Source organism: Ornithorhynchus anatinus, chromosome 12 (genome assembly GCF_004115215.2).
Source record: "Ornithorhynchus anatinus isolate Pmale09 chromosome 12, mOrnAna1.pri.v4, whole genome shotgun sequence".
NCBI lineage: Eukaryota > Metazoa > Chordata > Mammalia > Monotremata > Ornithorhynchidae > Ornithorhynchus > Ornithorhynchus anatinus.
This window is the reverse complement of record NC_041739.1, coordinates 53,414,157-53,433,807: the sequence shown is the minus strand read 5'-3', so window position 1 is coordinate 53,433,807 and position 19,651 is coordinate 53,414,157. Positions and strand designations below refer to the sequence as shown.

At 43.8% G+C, this 19,651-nt stretch overlaps 1 protein-coding gene across 4 annotated transcripts in view; it reads left to right on the top strand.

Annotated features, from left to right (window-relative positions):
* Nucleotides 1–19,651, top strand: part of ANXA5 (annexin A5) — a 71,352-nt gene that overhangs the window by 28,596 nt on the left and 23,105 nt on the right. For 2 of the 4 annotated variants that reach the window (XM_029076779.1, XM_029076778.1), the window contains exon 3: nucleotides 18,393–18,477. In XM_029076779.1, coding sequence (XP_028932612.1) covers nucleotides 18,393–18,477 — 85 coding nt within the window. Of the gene's footprint in view, nucleotides 1–7,317; nucleotides 7,440–8,463; nucleotides 8,503–18,392; nucleotides 18,478–19,651 lie in introns of those variants that run through there. The other 2 variants (XM_007672997.4, XM_029076782.2) reach the window with 2 other exon arrangements.

Below are 19,651 nucleotides of genomic sequence, written 5' to 3'. Positions count from 1 at the left end.
TTGATTAATTCAAAGACCTACTAAAACCACACGTCCTCCAGGAAGCCCTCTTTGACTAAGCTTTCATCCTTCCATCCTATTTTCCCTCCCTACTGAATCAACTGTGCACTTGGTCCCACTCCCCCACCCAAGCATTTAGGTTCCACCCACATTCCCACAACACTTATGTACATAGCCTTATATGCAGTTGCTTCCCCCACTTCTAGTTTATCGTAGTGTTTTTCTCCCCAACTAGATTGTAAGCCCCTTAAAATCAGGGATCATGTCTACTTACTCTGTTGTACTCTCCCAGCGTGGCTCAGTGGAAAGACCTGGGCTTTGGAGTCAGAAGTCATGGATTCGAATCCCGCTCGGCCACTTGTCAGCTGTGTGACTTTGGGCAAGTCACTTAACTTCTCGGTGCCTCAGTTACCTCATCTGTAAAATGGGGATGAAGACTGTGAGCCCCACATGGGACAACCTGATTCCCCTGTGTCTACCCCAGCGCTTAGAACAATGCTCGGCACATAGTAAGAGCTTAACAAATACCAACATTATTAACATTATTATTACTTAGTACACAGAGTAAGCTTACACATAGTTGTCAATAAACCTATGAATGCATGTGCTCCAGTTTCATCTTTTATTTGCACAGAGTAACATTCAAATCAATCAGTGATATTTGAGTGCTTACCGTGTGCCGGGCACTGTACTAAATGCTTAGTAGAGTACAATTTAATAATAATGAAGGTACTTGTAATAATAATAATGATGGTACTTACTATGTGCCAAGCATGTTGCAAGTGCTGGGGCAAGTTAATCAGGTTGGACACAGTCCCTGTCCCAAATAGGGCTCACATTTTTACCCCATTTTACAGATGAGGTAACCGAGGCCCCGAGAAGTGACTTGCCCCCCACAGTCACACAGTAGACAAGTGACAGAGTAGGGATTAGAACCCAGGCCTTTCTGATTCCCAGGACCGTTCGCTATTCACTAGGTCATGCTGCTGCTCCACTGTAACAGAGTTGGTAGAAATGTTCCCTTCCCCCAAGAAGCTTACAGTCTTGAGGGGAGACAGACATTAAAATAAATTAAAGATATGTACATATGTGCTGTGGGGCTGAGTGTGGGGTGACTATCAAGTGCTTAAATGGTACAGATCCAGGTGTGTAGGTGACGCAGAATGGGGAGGGAGTAGGGGAAATGAGCGCTTAGTTGGGGAAGGCCTCTTGGGGGAGATGGAATTTTAATAAGGCTTTGAAGGTCAGTGGTGATCTGTCATATGTGATGTGACGTATCAAGCACACCTCCTGTTACTTCCTCCGTAAATGTCTCGATCATTGTAATCTGTGTTGATGAGACTTCATCCACAACAGCCTTCTTGCCTTGTATGTGTCTGTTGTTGTATTGAACTCTCCCAAGCGCTTAGTACAGTGCTTTGCACCCGGTAAGTGCTCAATAAATACGATTGAATGAATGAATGAATGAATGAATGGATTTCTTGGGTCCGGGTTTCGATATCTTTGTGCATCTTGGCGATCTCTGCTATTTTGTCTACTCTAACACATAAGCGGATCTGATTGATTGACCATTTTACTCTCTCAATTAGTACACTGCTCTGCTCAGTAGGTACTTGATAAGTACCAATAGATGAATAAATGACTCTAATCTTGGCCTAGAAAATAAAGGTAGTGAATGCTTCAACTGATGTACCCTTTTGAAACATCTCCAAAACTCTGTAGTCTGCTAATTTTCTCTCTTATATGAGTTTTCTCTATACCTTAATCTCTGTTATCATGGTAAATGAGTTATTTTAATTTGTGACCAGAATACCTATCTTGCCTCCTGTTCTATAAACAGCTGTATAACTGAAAGGAAGCTTTATCGTATTAAATACTGCTTAGTTTAATTTGGCACATGTGAATGTAAATATACCCAAGATATTTGTAGAACAAATATTATTTTATAAGTGCAATAACATCTGGTGAATTCTGCCACTGTATCCTTATGGCTCTTATGGCTTGCTTACTTATGACAGCTGCAAGTTGAACAATGATCCTTGCTATCCAAAAGCCCCCATGCTGATGTGTATACACGACAAATGTATTTTTTGGTAAGAACACAATTCTTTCAAGAGCTTTCTTTATGCTTATCATGCCTGTTAATCCACTGAGACGTCTTTTGTTTTCAAATTTTTTCCCTTCTCTCTTCCCTTCCCCCCTTAGTCGTGAGGCTCTGATTAATTTAAATGACAGTTTTTCTTTTGTTCTTGATATTTGGGTGATCCAAAATATATCCTCTTTTTCATAAAGCTGCATTAAGCATAACCCTCCGTTAAAATAGCAACAGTGAGCTGTGGATTTCATTTCAGGACACACTGGTGTCCTTGTCAGTGTGTTTTACCCTCTAACCTCCTTCATATGTAGCCAAAAACACTCCTCCTCTTCCCCCCTCCTCTTGGAATTCCCTGAGGTATGAGTCATGAGGAGTGTGAATTTTGACTCCATCCCACTGTGCTCGCTGCCAGAGATTTTGGCCGAGCCTTTCTGCCTTCTTGCAGGCCAGTATTTATACACCCCTTTCTGTCTCTGGCTCTTTGGCAGAGTGGAACAGGGTTTCAGATTAGAACAGAGCTGCAAGTTGATTGCAAGTTGGGGAGGATGGCGAGAGATACTTGGTGGGCTATTGCCTGAGTGACTAATATTGTCCTTGGGTTGAGTTTTCTCACAAGATCATTTGTGCAAATATTTGAAAATATTTATTTAGCCTCCCTTTTCTAATGTGAAAACTCTGTTTAATGTTCAGCTGTCTGTTTGTGGAATGAACGCAGCAAGTCATCATGCCCTTCAGTTCAACTCTAACCATTGGACATGCTGGTATTCGCTCATGGCCAGCTATCCTCAGGGGGGCTTCCCAGTCAGACCCTAGGTTTTCAGGCGTTCTGGGGCAAACTCTGCTTGGAAGCTGATTCCAGGTTTCCGCCTCCCAGGGACCCCAGATTTTTCTGCCAAACCATATTCTTCCCTTCCAAACTCAGCTTCCTCCTCTGTGAATCCTCCTCACATTCACAGCCCAAGGCTGTGAATACACCATTTTCTCCAGCAATTCCCTGTAGCACTAGAAGTCAACACTGAGAGCTATCTTTATGTATTGGTTGACATTAGCCCTGCCTCAAAAAAAAAATGTGGTGAAATTAGTACCTTATTGAAGGGTAATCTGTTTTTCAAAAATAAAAATTTTCCAACCATTCACCCCCATACACAATCTCAAACAAACTTCTACATTTTGTCCTTACTACTCTAGCTCTTCCTAGTCCATTCATTTCCCCCTCCACTAATACCCCTCCTCATTCGTTTATTGTTATATTGTACTAGAACTTAGTACAGTGTTTTGCCCACAGTGCTTTGCATACAGTAAGCACTCAATAAATACGATTGAATGAATGAATGAAAAAATGACACTTCTTGTCAGAAGCAGAGGTACCTCCCAGTTTTCTCTGGCCGGGTTGTGGGAGTTGAGACATTTGCCTGAGTAGTGATTCTTTAAAATTGGCTTTTGATCTGTACTTTTATCTGTAAAATGGGGATTAAATCCTACTCTCTCCTTGTTAGACTGTGAGCCCCTTGTAGGTCAGGGACTGTGCCCAACCCGATCACCTTGTACCTACCACAGTTCTTAGTACAATGCTTGGCACATGGTAAGCGCTTAACAAATAAAATAATAGTAATAATGGTCCCAGGATTTACTTTCACCCCCATCTCAGCACTCTCCCTTATCCCCCACCTTTTGCTCAGCCTTTCAGAAGGCAACATTATAATATTTATGTCTAGATGTGACCTTTTTGTGAGTATGTTTTCCCTACTGGAATGTACGCTCCATGAAAGCAGAGTGTGAATGTTCAACTTTCTCAATTCCTCAGCCCTGTGTCTCATGTGGTGCTTTGCATGCTGCAGGTACTCAATTCATACTGTTGCCTTTGTAAATCAGGAGATTTTAGAAGTTTATATTTAGATTACACATAACCTTTTACAATTAGTGCACCTAGTTCTGTCATAATGCATGTTTTGCTCCCTATAGACAGGGACTGTGTCTATCAAGTCTGTTGTACTCTCCCAAGTGATTAGTACAGTTCTTTGAACTCAGTAAACACTCTATATATACCATGGATTGATTCAGTATGTGCTTTGGCTAGAATGCTTTTAGGGAATTGAGGAATGGTCTTACAAAAATGTGAGGCTGTTTGGGCATGGTAGATGCTGTGTTATTGGAAGAAATGCTGGTTTGTGGAAATAGAAAAGGGCGAGTACTACAGCACAAAGTTTTATAAGAATGCAAGTCCCACATTCTAGGGAGACCGGGTACAAATTCATTCTGAAGATAGATTGCAAAACTTTCCCCTACCCCTTATTACTATGTGGGTTTCTTCCGTAATGAGGAGTGTATTCATTGCAGATTATCAAACAATTTGAGTCATGCACCTTTTCCTTGTTTCATCCTTCCTGGGGAAGGTGGGCATTCTTATATCAGAGGAGAAACATTTTATATGTTGCTTCAACTTGTTCATATTCTTTCAACCAGAGAAAGCTCATGCGTAATTAAGGCTATACTTCAAGAAATACAGCTTTTTGCATTATCATAGTGCTTTATGATATTAGCTAGTCCCCATAGAATTCATGTGAAGTGACGGCTATATTCCCCCCTGTAGACTGTAAGCTCCTCTTTCCTATGGTATTCCCCCAAGGGCTAGTACAGTGCTCGCACAGTAAGCACTCAAAAAATACCATTGATTGGTTATATAGGAAACTAGGGCATTATGAGAGCTGCCAAAGGCAACAGGAGAACCAGGATTAGAAGACTGCTTTACTCTGAACCCTGTTCTTCACTCCCTAGTTTAAACTGTGCTGACCTCTCAAGTGAACTATTGTAAACCCATTTATGCTAGTAGAACTGTGATGGTTTAAAGGGACAATGTCTAAATTCACTACTTGACACAGGATATGATTCCTCACAAGACAGTTTTCTTTTTTATTCTGATCCAGCTTTACTCAGTCAGGAAACTTGTAGAAAGCGGACAGAATTAGCTTCTTTTGCAACCAGAGGAACTCGTGACTCTCTAATAGGTTGGATGTTGCATGAGGCAATAAAGTGGTAACTGAGACAGGAACTTTCTGCACTTGGCAGGTCATTTAAATGTGTATCCAGGCAGTTGCAACAAGAGAAAAATGCACAAAAACTCTTCAAGAAGAAAAAAGCTTTCTTGTTCCACCAAACCCCCTCCCACTTTTCTCATTTTGAATTTACTGGGAAGTCGGCCCCACCTTCCTTTCTGTGATTCTTCCTGTGGGAAGGAAGGTATAAGCCCCACTTTTCCTAATCTCCCACTCCCTTCTGCATTGCCCAGACTTGCTCGCTTTGCTCTTCATCCCCTTCCAGCCCCACAGCATGTACTATATATCTGTAATTTTATTTATTTGTATTGACGTCTGTCTCCCCCTCTAGACTGTGAGCTTGTTGTGGGCAGGGAATATCACTGTTTATTGTTGTACTTTGCCAAGTGCTTAGTATAGTGCTCTGCACACAGGAAGTGCTTAATAAATACAAATGAATGAATGAATGAATGAATATAGTGGTGTCCTGGAAGTAAGAGAAAGTGTTATATTGCAGAGGCTAGAAATTGGGGCTAACAAGTTAGATTGGGGAGTCATCTGGATAGGGCTGGGCAGATGAAGTACTGAGAGCAGATGAGCCCCCCCACGGAAGTGAATGTAGATCGAGAAGCGAGAACCAGAACAGAACCTTGAGGGACCCCCACAGTTAGGAAGCCAGAGGTGAGTTAGACCCCGAAAATAAGAAGGATCACTAGATTGTAAATCCCTCGATGACAGGGATCATGTCTACTAACTCTGTTGTACCTTCCCAAGGACTCAGTGCAGTTTCTGCACAGAATAAGCACTCAATATATATTGATTGATTGGCTAGAGAATTAGGAGGAGGACTAAAGGAGAACTATTTCAGAGAAACTAAGGTGAGTAAAGTGTTCAAGCCCCAAGAAATGCAGAAAATGGTGAGTGGGCCACATTTCTCTGCTGCCATGAACACACCAATCTCTTGGGGGTGCCCACAAAGTGCCACATGTGGTAAGTGCTCGATAAATACGTTTCATTCATTCATTCAATCGCATTTATTGAGCGCTTACCGTGTGCAGAGCACTGTACTTGGAAAGTACAATTGGGCAACAGAGAGAGACAATCCCTACCCAACAATGGGCTCACAGTCTAAAAGGAGAAGACGGACGACAAAACCAAACAAGTAGACAGGCATCAATACCAACAAAATAGATAAATAGAATCATAGATATGTACACATCATTAATAGAGTAATAAAATGTGCAAATATACCCAAGTGCTGTGGGGAGGGGAAGGGGGTAATAATAATAATAATAATAATGTTGGTATTTGTTAAGCGCTTACTATGTGCCGAGCACTGTTCTAAGCGCTGGGGTAGACACAGGGGAATCAGGTTGTCCCACGTGGGGCTCACAGTCTTAATCCCCATTTTACAGATGAGGTAACTGAGGCACCGAGAAGTTAAGTGACTTGCCCAAAGTCACACAGCTGACAAGTGGTAGAGCCGGGGTTCAAACCCATGACCTCTGACTCCAAAGCCAGGGTAGAGGAGAGGGAGGAGGAGGGGCAATGGGGAAGGGAGGAGGAGCAGAGGGAAAGGGAGGGCTCAGTCTGGGAAGGCCTCCTGGAGGGGGTGAGGGCTCTGAAGAGGGGAAGAGAGGTTTTCAATTTGCTCTGCTTACTCTGTGCGCTTGGGCGTGCACACCACATCGCCATTTACTGATTGATCGATGGGCCCAGTAGTTGAGGTCAATCAGCTTTAGTCCCTCATTGCCAGCCTTCCTCCCTCAGGGGGATCTAAGATCCACCCCCCGCCCTGGGCTCCCCCCAAAATGACCTGCGATTCTTATTCATTCCATCGTATTTATTGAGCCCCTGCTGGCTGCGGAGCACCTGTGCCAAGGGCTTGGAGAGTACAATCCGGCAAAAAAAGAGTGACAAGCCCTACCCAACAAGGGGCTGACAGTCTAGACAGACAAGGACACTGGACAAATAGAGAGGCAGACTCAGAGTCTGCAGAACCGATGCGGGGCAGCTTGAATGCTTCCCGGCTAAGGGGGTGAGAGGAGGCCTGGCTCCTCTCCCTCCTCCTTTGGACCCGCCCTGCGGTTGCAGCCCTGCCCTAAGCGCTGCGGGCCTGGACATGGCGGCGGCGCAGGCGCAGGAGGAGGCCTGGGCCCAGCGGCCCGGGCGTGGCAGGCCGAGGGGGCGGCCTTTGGGGAAGGGAGCGGAGCGCAGCGAGCTGTGCTTCATCACACCCACCCAGCACAGTCCTCCGCCTCCCCAGGCCTCGTCCGGAGCAAGTGGGGGCTCAAACTCGCCCTGTCACCCGGGTGAGTGGCGGGGGCAGGGGCCTGAGAGGCCGCCCCGGGGGTCCCACCGAAATGGGGGTGGAGAGGTCCCCCGGGTTGGGGTCTAGCTGAGCCTCTTCCTCTCCTGCTCCGTCCCCTTCCCTCTCCCCCCTCAATCCTACCGCTCCCTTTTAGCCTCTTCTCTCCTACTTTGCCTTCTTCGCTCCCTCTCCCCCACTATTCCCTCTTCTTCCCCTCTCTTCCCTCTTCTCTTCCTCTCCCCTACTTCTCTTCCTCTCCCCTACTTCTCTTTCTCCTCCATCTCTTCCTCTTGTTCTCCTTCTCTCCAACTTCTTCCTCTTGCTCTCCCTCCCCCCCTCTTCTTCCCCTCTCCTCCACTTACTCTTCCTCTCCTTTTCCCCCTCTTCTCTCCCTCTTCCCCACTTCTTCCTTTCCCTCTTCCTCACTTCTTCATCTTCTCTCCCTCTCCCCCCTTCTTCCTCTTCTCTCCTCTCCCTCTTCCCCCTTCTTCCTCTCCCTCTTCCCCCTTCTTCCTCTTCTGTCCCTCTTCTCCCTTCTTCCTCTTCTGTCCCTCTTCTCCCTTCTTCCTCTTCTCTCCCTCTTGCCCCTTCTTTCTCTTCTCTCCCTCTTCCTCTTTCTTCCTCTTCTCTCTCCCTCTCCCCCACTTCTTCCTCTTCTCTCTCCCTCTCCCCCACTTCTTCCTCTTCTCTCTCCCCCACTTCTTCCTCTTTTCTCTCTCCCTGTCCCGTCTTCTTCCCTCTGTCCTACTTCTTTCTCTTCTCTCCCTCTCCTCCTCTTCTCTCCCCAACTTCTTCCTTTTCTTTCCGTCTCCTCCCTCTTCCCTCCCTCTCCCCCTTCTCCTTTTGTCTTCTCTCCCTCCCTCCCCCCCCAGTTTGCCACGACGGCTTTGGATTCCGCCGCCCCGAGCGTCCCTGTCTGCGGGAAACTGTTCCTGCCGGGAAGGGAAGTGTTGGGAATTGTCCAGGAATCGTCTGGGAGGGACAGACACTAGCAATTAACAGGCTACCTGTCTCCTCTCTTGCAGTCCCTTTCCTCGCGTACCTGACACTTCACCATGGCAAAGGTAATGTTCGACCTCGGCAACTTTTGGAATTTTGAAGGGGAAAAAAATCAACCTTTTAAAAAGTTTTCATTTCCAGTTGTTCCCCTACCCACTCCTGCCCCGGTAAGAGTGAGGCCTTGGAGTAAAACAAGTCTATTTTCTGAAAACCAGTTAGGGAGACTCACCTTTTTTGCCCCTTTTGTGTTTTCGAGATTTAAACTTTTCATTTTAGGATTTGTTTCTTGTGGTGGTTTGACTCCAATCCCTGCTACACTAGAGAGAGCAGTTTCAGTGCTGTAGGCTGTGACGTTGTTAAAAGCTTTTATCCCTTAGTTTCTTCATGGGTGGGGTTTTTTTTTTGTTGCTGGTTTTTTTTCCGTAAGAATGAACCCTCCCAAATTCTAAAGAAAGGCAGAAATAAGAACCAAAACAGCTCATCATTGGCGTGTGAGGTGAATATTTTCCTCTAACTTGCTTTAATTTTTAGCCAAGTTTCCTGTATTTTTAAAACTCAGTGGATATTTACTTTTTCCAGTTAGGGAAAAATAGAATGGGAGATAGTAATTTATTTGAAAAAGCTACATTTTCTTTAAATAGGAACTCTTCCCAAGACTTCTTGCATTTTTTTTAAAATCATGTTTATTAGCAAACTTTTAGAGCAGGATATGAATTTATTTGCCTTTCATTCAGTCGCTTGTTACATAGTACTAACTTTCTTTCAAGTTGTAGTGGTGACAAAGATAAATGTAAAAAGAATAGCAGATTATTTCATTCATAATAAAGTTTTTGGATATTCAATGTTGTAAGATGATTAAATCGATTAGTAATTTTAAAATCCACTGCATAATAATTTTTGTGCGTCTTATCAGCCTTGCATACTTGGCAACCCAAAGATTTTTCTCAGTTTCAAAAACATGCCCTCTTATATAGAATCATGTGATTAGGTATCAAAATTGAAATTAATTGGGTTGTTTTAAATGTGACCTAAATCAAGTTCTACAGGACTTTAAAGACATTGTTATTAAAACAGTCTGGTAAGTTCATTGAGTTTATACAATGATTCGATTGTTTCCATATCCTTCCCCACCTAAAAACAAAACTCAACAAAAGGAAAATCAGTTTTCCTGTTGTTTAAATAGAAATTTGGTTTTATTTTACTTCACAATGAAAGGTATTTTTAATGAAATTACTTTTTCTTCCCAAAAGGTGGATTTAGTGTTCTTGATAGCAAGATTGGTGATGTACATGAGAAGTTCACACTGAGAGTAGCCTAGATTCCCAGTTTTTGCTTGCTAGTTTGACTGTTCTTATCAGCTGTGGGTGTTTGTGTATTGATGTCTGAGATTTTTGCATCAGTTCCTTTTAGTTTTTAGACTGTGAGCCTGTTGTTGGGCAAGGATCGTCTCTGTTGCCGAATTGTACATTCTAAGCGCTTAGTACAGTGCTCTGTGCACAATAATCGCTCAATAAATACGAATGAATGAATGAATAATCCTGCAAGCATTCTTATTGTAAATGGGCATATAAAAAAATCGATATAATTTCATTCACATGTTAATGAAAGTGAGTTTTAGGATTTCAAAGTTAAGTTAGATTGAGACATTGCTATTCAACTGGCTAGAATGTGGAGAAGGATCAAAATGTAATATAGCAATTGTTAGAAGTTAATGAGGAATTGTAAGAACTTTGAGAGGAAATATTATTTGAGGACATAGCCACCAAAACTGTATTGGGTTTAAGGCTGGCTAATTGTATGCAGAGAGCATGTCTACCAATTCTATATTGAACACTCCCAAGTACTTAGTATTCATTCATTCAATTGTATTGATTGAGTGCTACTGTGTGCAGAGCACTGTACTAAGCGCTTGGAAAGTACAATACAGCAATAGAGATAATCTCTGCCAACAAGGGGCTTACAGTCTGGTGCGGGGGCAGAAATCAAAATAAGGAAACAGGCATCAATATAAATAAATAGAATTATAGATATATAAATATATACCTAAGTACTGTGGGTTGGGGGGGAGCAAAGAGAGCGGAGGTGATGCAGAAGGGAGGGGGAGCTGAGGAAAAGGGAGCTTAGTCTGGTCTTTAGTACAGTGCTCTGCACCCAGTAAGCACTCAATAAATACAATTGATTGATTGGTATGATGGGAAAGCCATCCCAGTCTATCATGGACTAGGGCCTTTTTAATTCCCTTTCTGCTGTTTCTCTTCCTTTTACCTCCTATGTGCTCCTGCCCCCCAACCCCATCAAAGGTTAGAAGTGCCCTGACTGTGCCCTTAAATGTTAGTTCCTTGAGGACAGATGTCATGTCCATTATAAAGTATTCTCCTAATGCTTACTACAGAAGAAGCTTACTACTAGAGAAGCAGCGTGGCTCAGTGGAAAGAGCACGGGCTTTGGAGTCAGAGGTCATGGGTTCGAATCCTGCCTCAGCCACTTGTCAGTTGTGTGACTTTGGTCAAGTCACGTAACTTCTTGGTGCCTCAGTTACCTCATCTGTAAAATGGGGATTAAGACTGTGAGCCCCACGTGGGACAACCTGATTCCCTTGTGTCTACCCCAGTGCTTAGAACAGTGCTCGTCACATAGTAAGCGTTTAACAAATGCCAACATTATTATTATTATTATAGTGCTCTGCATAAAATGAGCCCTTGAGAAATAATTATTGGTTGATTGGTCACCTGGGATACCTACCACTGTTGCCCTACTTGCAGCACAGTCATGGGAAGAGAGATCTCTTCTCTCCATTTGCCCCACCCCCAGCCCCCGAACCTTTTATTTTTATCCAGAACAGTAGTGAAAGGCCAGAAATGTCTGAGGAAACAGGTGCCACTTAACTTATTCATTAGGTTATTTAGTTTCACTGGGAAAAGGGTTGCATTTTCATTCAGGGTTATAGCTTTACCATCTTTTCTTTGTATTCTGAAGAGTCACTGTAATCAGATGGCTCCTTGGGGCCTGTGCCAGTTCCCTACTTCAGCATGTGCTGCTCTTTTAATTGGAGGAATGGGGTATGGATGTGCAGGCTGTGTTACCTTTCCACCTGTTTCTACGGCACCAGCATTTGTTGACACCACTGAGTAAATGTACACCAGGGACCTCTACCTGTTTTTCATCTCAACTGCGGGAAAGAATCAAAAGCCTTTAAGGCATCACTTTAGGGTGAACTACTTATACTGTTTTAAATAATTAATGGTAATGCTTAGGCTTAAGTAATAATATTAGTATGTCATTATTCAAGTATTATGAAAGGAGCTCAACATGGGATTCAGTCTAAGGCAGAGGAAGAACAGGTATCTAATCATCATTAGACAGATGAGAAGACTGAGGCACAGTGAAGTTAAGTGACTTTCCCAAGGTCACACAGCAGAAAAATGGCAGAGCCAGGATTAGAACCCAAGTCTCTAGACTCCCCAGCCCATGCTCTTTTCAGGTAAACCTGCTGCTTCATAAGGGGGAACCTCTTGTATCCCTTAGACATTTTAAATACAGGTGTATGTGGATGTGGGTTTATTTTTGTGCACCCCCACCCAAAATACCACTTCCTCCACCAATCCTTCCCCAATTCATTTACATCACCCTCAGTCATAGCATCCTGACACTACTTTGAATTTATATATACCCATTCTCAGCACTTGTGTATATGTGTATTCAGTTGTGCATACAATTATTTTTCCAGTTCCACTGTTGTGTAAATCTTTTTATGTCCAGCTCTCCTTTTAGATTGTAAGGTCCAGGAGGGCAAGTAACCTGCTTCTTGCTTCATTGGTTCTTTCCCAAATGCTTAGTACAGTGCCTTGAACTCAGTGGTGCTCATTAAATCCCATTACTATTTCCAAGTGCCTTTTTATGTATTTTAGAGAGGATTTAAAATAAATTACTTATTTATGCCACTGGTCCATTTACATTTCTCTTTAGTTTCACCAACACTGGGGTGAAAAAGGGCAATGGCAGAACTACAGCATCCCTCTTGGAGAGTAAATTGATTTCTTTGTCTTCCCCTTTAGCTGAGGTAGCTAACCAGAGTTTTCTTTCCCTTCCCGCCCATGTTCTAAGATCTGTCTTCTAAGCACTTACTGTGTGCCTAAGCAATGGGATAGGTACAAGATAATCAGATTGCACATCAGGTGAGTCCAACAGTTGGCAAATGAGGAGGGTTTTCATGTAAGGTCAGATTTAGAATTTGGTTTTTCCAAAGGCATCCAAGGCTCTATCAGATTACTAACCTAGGACAGGACTTTTCTGCTTATCCTCATCCTTGCCTCTCCCTCTTAGGTGCCTCCCGGCTGCTCCTAGGGGTGCTTTCCTTACCCCCAAAGGTCCTGATGGCTTCACCTTCAAATGAGCCTAGAATGGGGATCAACAATGACCTTTGATTTCCGATCAAACCCAGTGTAGATGGGGGAGTTGTTGGCAGGGTCAAAGAAGTAGCCATATCTCCCCCTGCCCCCATCAAGACCCTGTGAAGCTTCTGCCACAAGAGGAGGCAGGAGGTGGACAGAGGACGTCAGCAAGAAGACCCAGAAGTTGAGGTCTGGAACCTGAAAATAACAGTGAGCCTCAGGCCAGGGTGATTTGACTGGCCACAATCCAGCACTGGAGCGGCTTTACCTGTCCTAGAGGCTTTATTTAGTAATAGCTTCTGGGACTGTGGCGATTTGTAGCCTGGGACTTTGCTGGGCCCTATAACTATCTGGTCATAACTAGTGGATTTATTATCATCCCAGTGTTCCCTCCCACTGGCATGGTTAGTTTCCTTGTTTTGTTTTTCATGGTATTTAAGTGTTTACTATGTGCTCTTACTATTCTAAGAGCTGGGGTAGGTACGAGCTAATCAGGGTGAACACAGTCCAGGTCCCACATGGGGTTCACAATCTTAATCCCCATTTTGCAGATGAGGTGACTGATCCACAGAGAAGTATACTGATTTGCCCAAGTTCATATAGCAGACAAGTGGAGGAGCCAGGATTAGAACCCAGATCCTTCTGACTTCAGAGTCTATGTTGTATCCCTAGGCCACACTGCTTCCGCAGTTGAGAATGTTTTTTGTAATTTAAGATTTCATTTCACGTTAGCTCTGAGTTACCTTTTAGTGTTCTGTGTGGGTTGGAAATAAGTATGAGATATGAGAGTGCTCAGTAAAAGGATTATAAAATATTAATGGTGATGGCTAATTGAATTTCTGTAATCCTACCAAGAACTTGAAACCTTTCACTCTGAACAGTTTTGAAGGCCTTGACTTAACATTATGCCAACATCCTCAAAATAATATTAAGCACTCTACGATTCAGCAAGCACTGTACTCCATGGAAAATGACCTGAAGGTCATCAGGCATGGGTCCCTGATCTCAAAGAATGCACCAGAGGGGAGACAGGAAAAAAAAAATCCTGTTCTCCCAAACTCCCGGTAGCAAAAGAGTAATAATTAAGGAAGAGAATTAAAAACAGTTCAAGTCAACACTTCTCGCAGGGCCAGTAGCTGTTATACTAGTAGTAACTAACAGCATTTATTAAACGCCTACTTGGTGCACTGTACTAGACACTTGGACAGGACAGAATAAAAAAGTGACATGTTGCCTGCCCACAAAGGAGCTTTACACCTAACAGGGGAGACAAGCATAAAATGGCGTAGTGGATAGAGCACAGTCACAGTCCTGGGAGTTAGAAGGTCATGGGATCTAATGCTGGCTCCACCACTTGTCTGCTTTGTGGCCTTGGGCAAGTCACTTCATTTCTCTGTGCCTCAGTTATCTTTCATTCATTCATTCAATAGTATTTATTGAGCGCTTACTATGTGCAGAGCACTGTACTAAGCGCTTGAATGGGGATTAAGACTGAGCCTCATGCAGGACAGGGACAGTTTCCAACCCGATTTGCCTGCCTGGCACATCGTAGGGCTTAACAAAAACCTCAATTATTAACTTTCCTCAGGGCCAGCTCCCCCCGGGCTTCAGCTTCAGGATTCATGAGTAAAAGGTCACAGAGCCCTCATCTGCCTTCCCACCCAAAAAGGGGGCACAACTGCTTCTCCTTGGGGTGGATGGGAAGGTGGGGGAAAGGAATCATGTCTTAGATGTCAACCCTCCGTAATAATTGTTGTACTTATTAAGTGCATACTGTGTGCCAGCACAGTACTAAGTGCTGGGATGGGTACAAGCAAATCAGGTTGGACACAGTCCTGGTCCCACAAGAGGCTCACAGTCTTAATACCCATTTTACAGAGAGGTAACTGAAGCACAGAGTTAAGTGACCTGACCAAGGTCATACAGCAGACAACTGGCAGAGCCAGAATTAGAACCCAGTTTCTTCTGACTCGCAGACCCAGGTTCTGTCCATTAGATGACACTGCTTCTTTGTGATCTGCTGCCCGAGGCCCCTGACTGTGTGACTGGCTTTCCATTGCTTAACTTTAAGAAAAATGGGGCAGCAGAGAAGAGAGAGACAGAACAAATGAAGCAGTCCAAAAGGAAAAGAGGGAACAATTTGCAATGTAAATAATAACTGTGGAATTTAAACGCTTATTGTATGCCAGGCACTATACTAAGCACTGGGTGGGAAGACAAGCAAATCGGGTGGGACACAGTTCCTTTCCCACATCGTGCTCACAGTAATCCCCATTTTATAGATGAGGTAACTGAGCCACAGAGAAGAGAAGTGACTTGCCCAAGGTCACCCAGTGGGCAAGTGGCAGACTCCCAGGCCCGGGCTCTATCCACTAGCCCCCCTGCTTCTCTGCTTACTAGAGTCCTAGTCCTTTAATAATAACGAAGATATTTGTCTGACCACTGGGATAGTTCAAGATAATCAGATTGGACCTAATTCTTGTCCCACTTGGGGCTCACAGTCTAAAAGGAAGAGCAGGTTTTCATAAGTGGAAATTGAAGTTCAGAGAAGTTAAGAAACTAGCTCAAAATCACATAGCAAGATGTTAGAGAAGGGACTAGTATCTGGTCTTCTGACTCCCAGTCACGTGCTGTTTCCACTACACCTCACTGCTTTTCCTCCTGGGTTTTGCAGGGAGTACTCTACCTGCCCTAACCTCTTGGGCCATTACTCTAGGGCAAGGGGGCTAAATTGGGAAAAGATGGTGGCTCTTCCGACCCACATGCCCAAACTGCTTCTCCTCCCAACCCTCTTCCAAAGGTTCCAGTTCCTCAGGTCATTTTTAATTTTAAGTTTCCAACATTTTATCTGGGTGTACCCAATCCCCAAGGAACTGACTCTCCCAACTGTTCCTAGTTAGAGTGGACACCATGTTGGGAGGCAGTGATGGTAGGGAAGCAGACTTGTCTGGGATTTAAGGGAGGCCCTGAACCAAGCCAGCTGCTGGGTGTCTCCTGTAGAGAGCATCTTCCTGCCATGGGGTGGGTAGGTGATGTTCTGGTGTTAAAGACCTTGAAAAGAACGCTCAGTCCATCTTCTGACTCATTACAGATCCTGCTTAAATCCATGTGTTTGCTCCAGTTCTTTTTGTGAAGCAGTATCTCCTTACAAACTATTGTGTTTTATATCAGTAACATCTGAATCCCTGAATGTTTCATTGTGGGGACTGAATGAAGCCAGCCAGGGGCAAGCTTTGTACTTTATCTTGGCAAAAGGGATTCGATCTTGAATGAACGGTATTCAATTTGGCCCTGAATCTGACACTTTGGGAGTCAATCAGTTGTATTAACTGAACAGTTACTGTGTGCAAAGCACTGTTCTAAGCACTTGGAAGAATACAGTTCAGTAGAGCGGGTTAACACCTTCCCTGCCCACGAGAAGGTTACAGCCTAGAGGTGAAGACAGACATTAAAATAAGTGCTGTAGGATTTGAGGGTGGGGTGAATAACAAGTGCTTAAAGGAACACATCTAAGTATGTAGGCAAGTAGAAGGGAGAGGGAAATGTGATCTTAGCCTGGGAAGGCCTCTTAGAGGGAATGTGATTTTAATAGGGCTTGGAAGGTGGGGAAGGTGGTGTGGTTTGTCTTGTATGAAGTGGGAGGGAGTTCCCAGCCAGAGGGAGGATGGAAATTGAGGTAGAGTGAATTGGCTGGCATTAAGAGGAATGATGTGTGCAGGCAGGGTTCTAGAATGAAATCAGCCAAGTGAGGTAGGAAGGGGAGAACTGATTGTGTGCTTTAAAGTCAATGGAAAGGAGTTGCTGTTTGATGCAGAGGTGGATGGGCAGCCATTGGAGATTCTTGAGGAATGGGGAGATGTGGACTGAATGAACTTTTTTTTAGAGAAATGATCTGGGCAAGGGAGGTCAAGTTAGGACTAGACAAGGGCGAGACAGAAGGCGGGGGGTCAGCAAGGATGCTGATGCAATGGACAAGGCAGGATAGAAAAAGTGCTTGGATCAACATAGCAGTTTTTATGGAGAGGAAAGGCTGGAGTTTAGTGATTTTGTGAAGGTTCAATTGCCAGGATTTGATGACAGATTGAATATGTGGGTTGAATGAAAGAGTTGAAGATAATGCCAAGGTTAGTATGTAGAACAGAGGATCTAGCTGCCATTAGGCAGATCATAGATTTATTATGTTTCATACCACATTTCCTTTTCCCACCTGTTTTTCATGTTGTGGAGTCACAGAATTGAATTGAAATCTCTTGTATGGGGATGAGATAGGAAACAGACTGAGTGGCAGTATTATCTCAGCCTGATTCCTAGGGGAAATCCTTTGTGAAATGGACACTTGTCCTAGAAAAGCTCTGCTTGAAGAAGCTATTGAATATGGAAATATTGGCTTTGTATATTTGGGAACAAAGTACTATAGTGTGCTTCTCCTCCCATGAGTTCTTAGAAAGAATTCTTAGTTCTTTCATTCCACTGAGGCTGACGTGGGGTTTTTTTGGACCCAAAATAAATAGTGATGGAGGGGAACACTGTGTGCCCAGCTGGTTTTACCCATCTGAATGGCATATCCAGCCCAACTTGGGGCGCAGTAGTTACCCACCCCACCCAACTCTTCCCTAGACTGGGAGCTTGTTGTGAGCAGGGAACAAATCTACCAACTCTGTTATATTGTACATTGCAAAGTGCTTAATATAGTGCTCTGCACACAGTAAGCCCTCAATAAATACCATTGAGTGATTCCCCATTTAATTGTGCTTTTAGTGACTTCTCACTTTCCAGCAAGTCCTATTTTCCTCCCTCTCTTTCAGCTAATGCCCAGTGCTCATCTCTCCTATGCACCAGGCTCCTGAAAGTCACTTGGAAATACTTAGGGGAATATTTTGGGAATGCAGCTAATCTGAACACTTCACTGAGTGTGAACAGATACTTTGGTGTTTCTTTTGGTATCTTTTATCTTTCATGCAGTTTACCAAAATCTTTTTCCAGTTTACCAAAAATTTACTGAGGGGGAGATATGGCTTGTTTCCAAGGACCTAGTAAAAGGATAAATTATATGGGTTTAGGCTAAATATTGTCTAAGAGATTAGGAGAGCTGCCTCTAAAAAGAATCATTGCCAGCAGGGAGATGAAATTCGTAATGGGAGTTGAGGAGGCTGGAATTCTAGTGTTAAGAACTGGGGCAAAGAATAACTCAGGCTGGCAAAGAAGCAGCCTTGGAGGGAAGTAAATTGTGAAAGTATTTTCAAAAGAAATAGGGGAAGCCCTATTGTGAGTCATCCAGTTTGAGAGAGAGAGCAGTTGGGTTTTGGTGGTGGTTGGGGGTTTAGAGGATGGTATGACCTGACAGAGCTTTTAGCCCCTGTGACTCACTCTTACTCTTGTGATTCACTTCTGGTCTCCAGTTCAGACATGATTTGGCTCTAGGCAGCTCAGAAGTGTGACTCTGATCATTATAGCCCTTCAGGAGAGCGGCCTCTCATTTCCTGTGTGCTCTCCTATTCTATCAGTTGTACATGTTTTATCCTGGTCACCTTATTTCCTCCTACTCTACCATGTCTTTTCCCTAGGTAACAAAAGGCACTGTGACTGACTTCCCTGATTTTGATGCCAGAGCTGATGCGGAGACTCTTCGGAAAGCAATGAAAGGACTTGGTAAGCTCCTTCCATAGTTCAATTCCTTCCTCTTGGAGGAGTCATTGTAGTGCAGAGGGAAGAGCTCAGCATTGGGAGTCAGGAGACTTGGGTTCTAGACTTGAGCCTGGTCTGCTGAATGAGTTTAGATAAGTCATTTAACCTCTCTGTGGCCTGGTTTCCTCATATATAAAGTAATGTCCATCTCTCACTCCCTCAAAGGAATGTTGGAGGAATAAAGTGAGCTATTGAGACTGTCAGCCCCCCATTTGGGACAGGGATTATGTCCAACCTGATTTGCTTGTATCTACCCCAGTTCTTAGTACAGTGCCTGGCACATAGTAAGCACTGAACAAATACCGCAATTATTAGTATTATTATAAATGATGTGAAAGTACATTGGAAAAATAAAAGCCCCCTATATATTGTACTATATTATTTAAATCAGGTATTTTACATACATTTGGAAAATTTGATTTGGAAAAAATGTTTTTGTTCATCTTTGATCCATAACAATTGGAATTTTGTTAGGTCTCTTTTTGAAATGAAATCTACAGGACAGTCTCTAGCATTGAGAAGCAGCGTGGCTCAGTGGAAAGAGCACGGGCTTTGGAGTCAGGGCTCATGAGTTCGAATCCCAGCTCTGCCACTTGTCGGCTGTGTGACTGTGGGCAAGTCACTTAACTTCTCTGTGCCTCAGTTCCCTCATCTGTAAAATGGGGATTAAGACTGTGAGCCCCACGTGGGACAACCTGATTCCCCTGTGTCTACCCTAGCGCTTAGAACAGTGCCCTGCACATAGTAAGCGCTTAACAAATACCAACATTATTATTATTACAGGGTAATCAGGGTGTCCCACTTGGGGCTCACAGTCATAATCCCCATTTTACTGATGAAGTAACTGAGGCACAGAGAAGTGAAGTGATTTGCCCGAAGTCACACAACTGATAAGTGGCAGAAGCGGGATTAGAACTCATGACCTCCGACTCCCAAGTCTGTGCTCTTTCCACTAAGCCACGCTGCTTCGATACAAGCTAATCAAGTTGGGCAGAGTCCATGTCACTTGGGGCTCACAGTTTGAATCATCATTTTACAGATGAGGTAACTGAAGCCCAGAAAAGATGTGACTTGCCCAAGGTCAGACAGCGGACAAGTGGCTGAGATGGGATTAGAACACAGGTCCTTCTGACTCCCA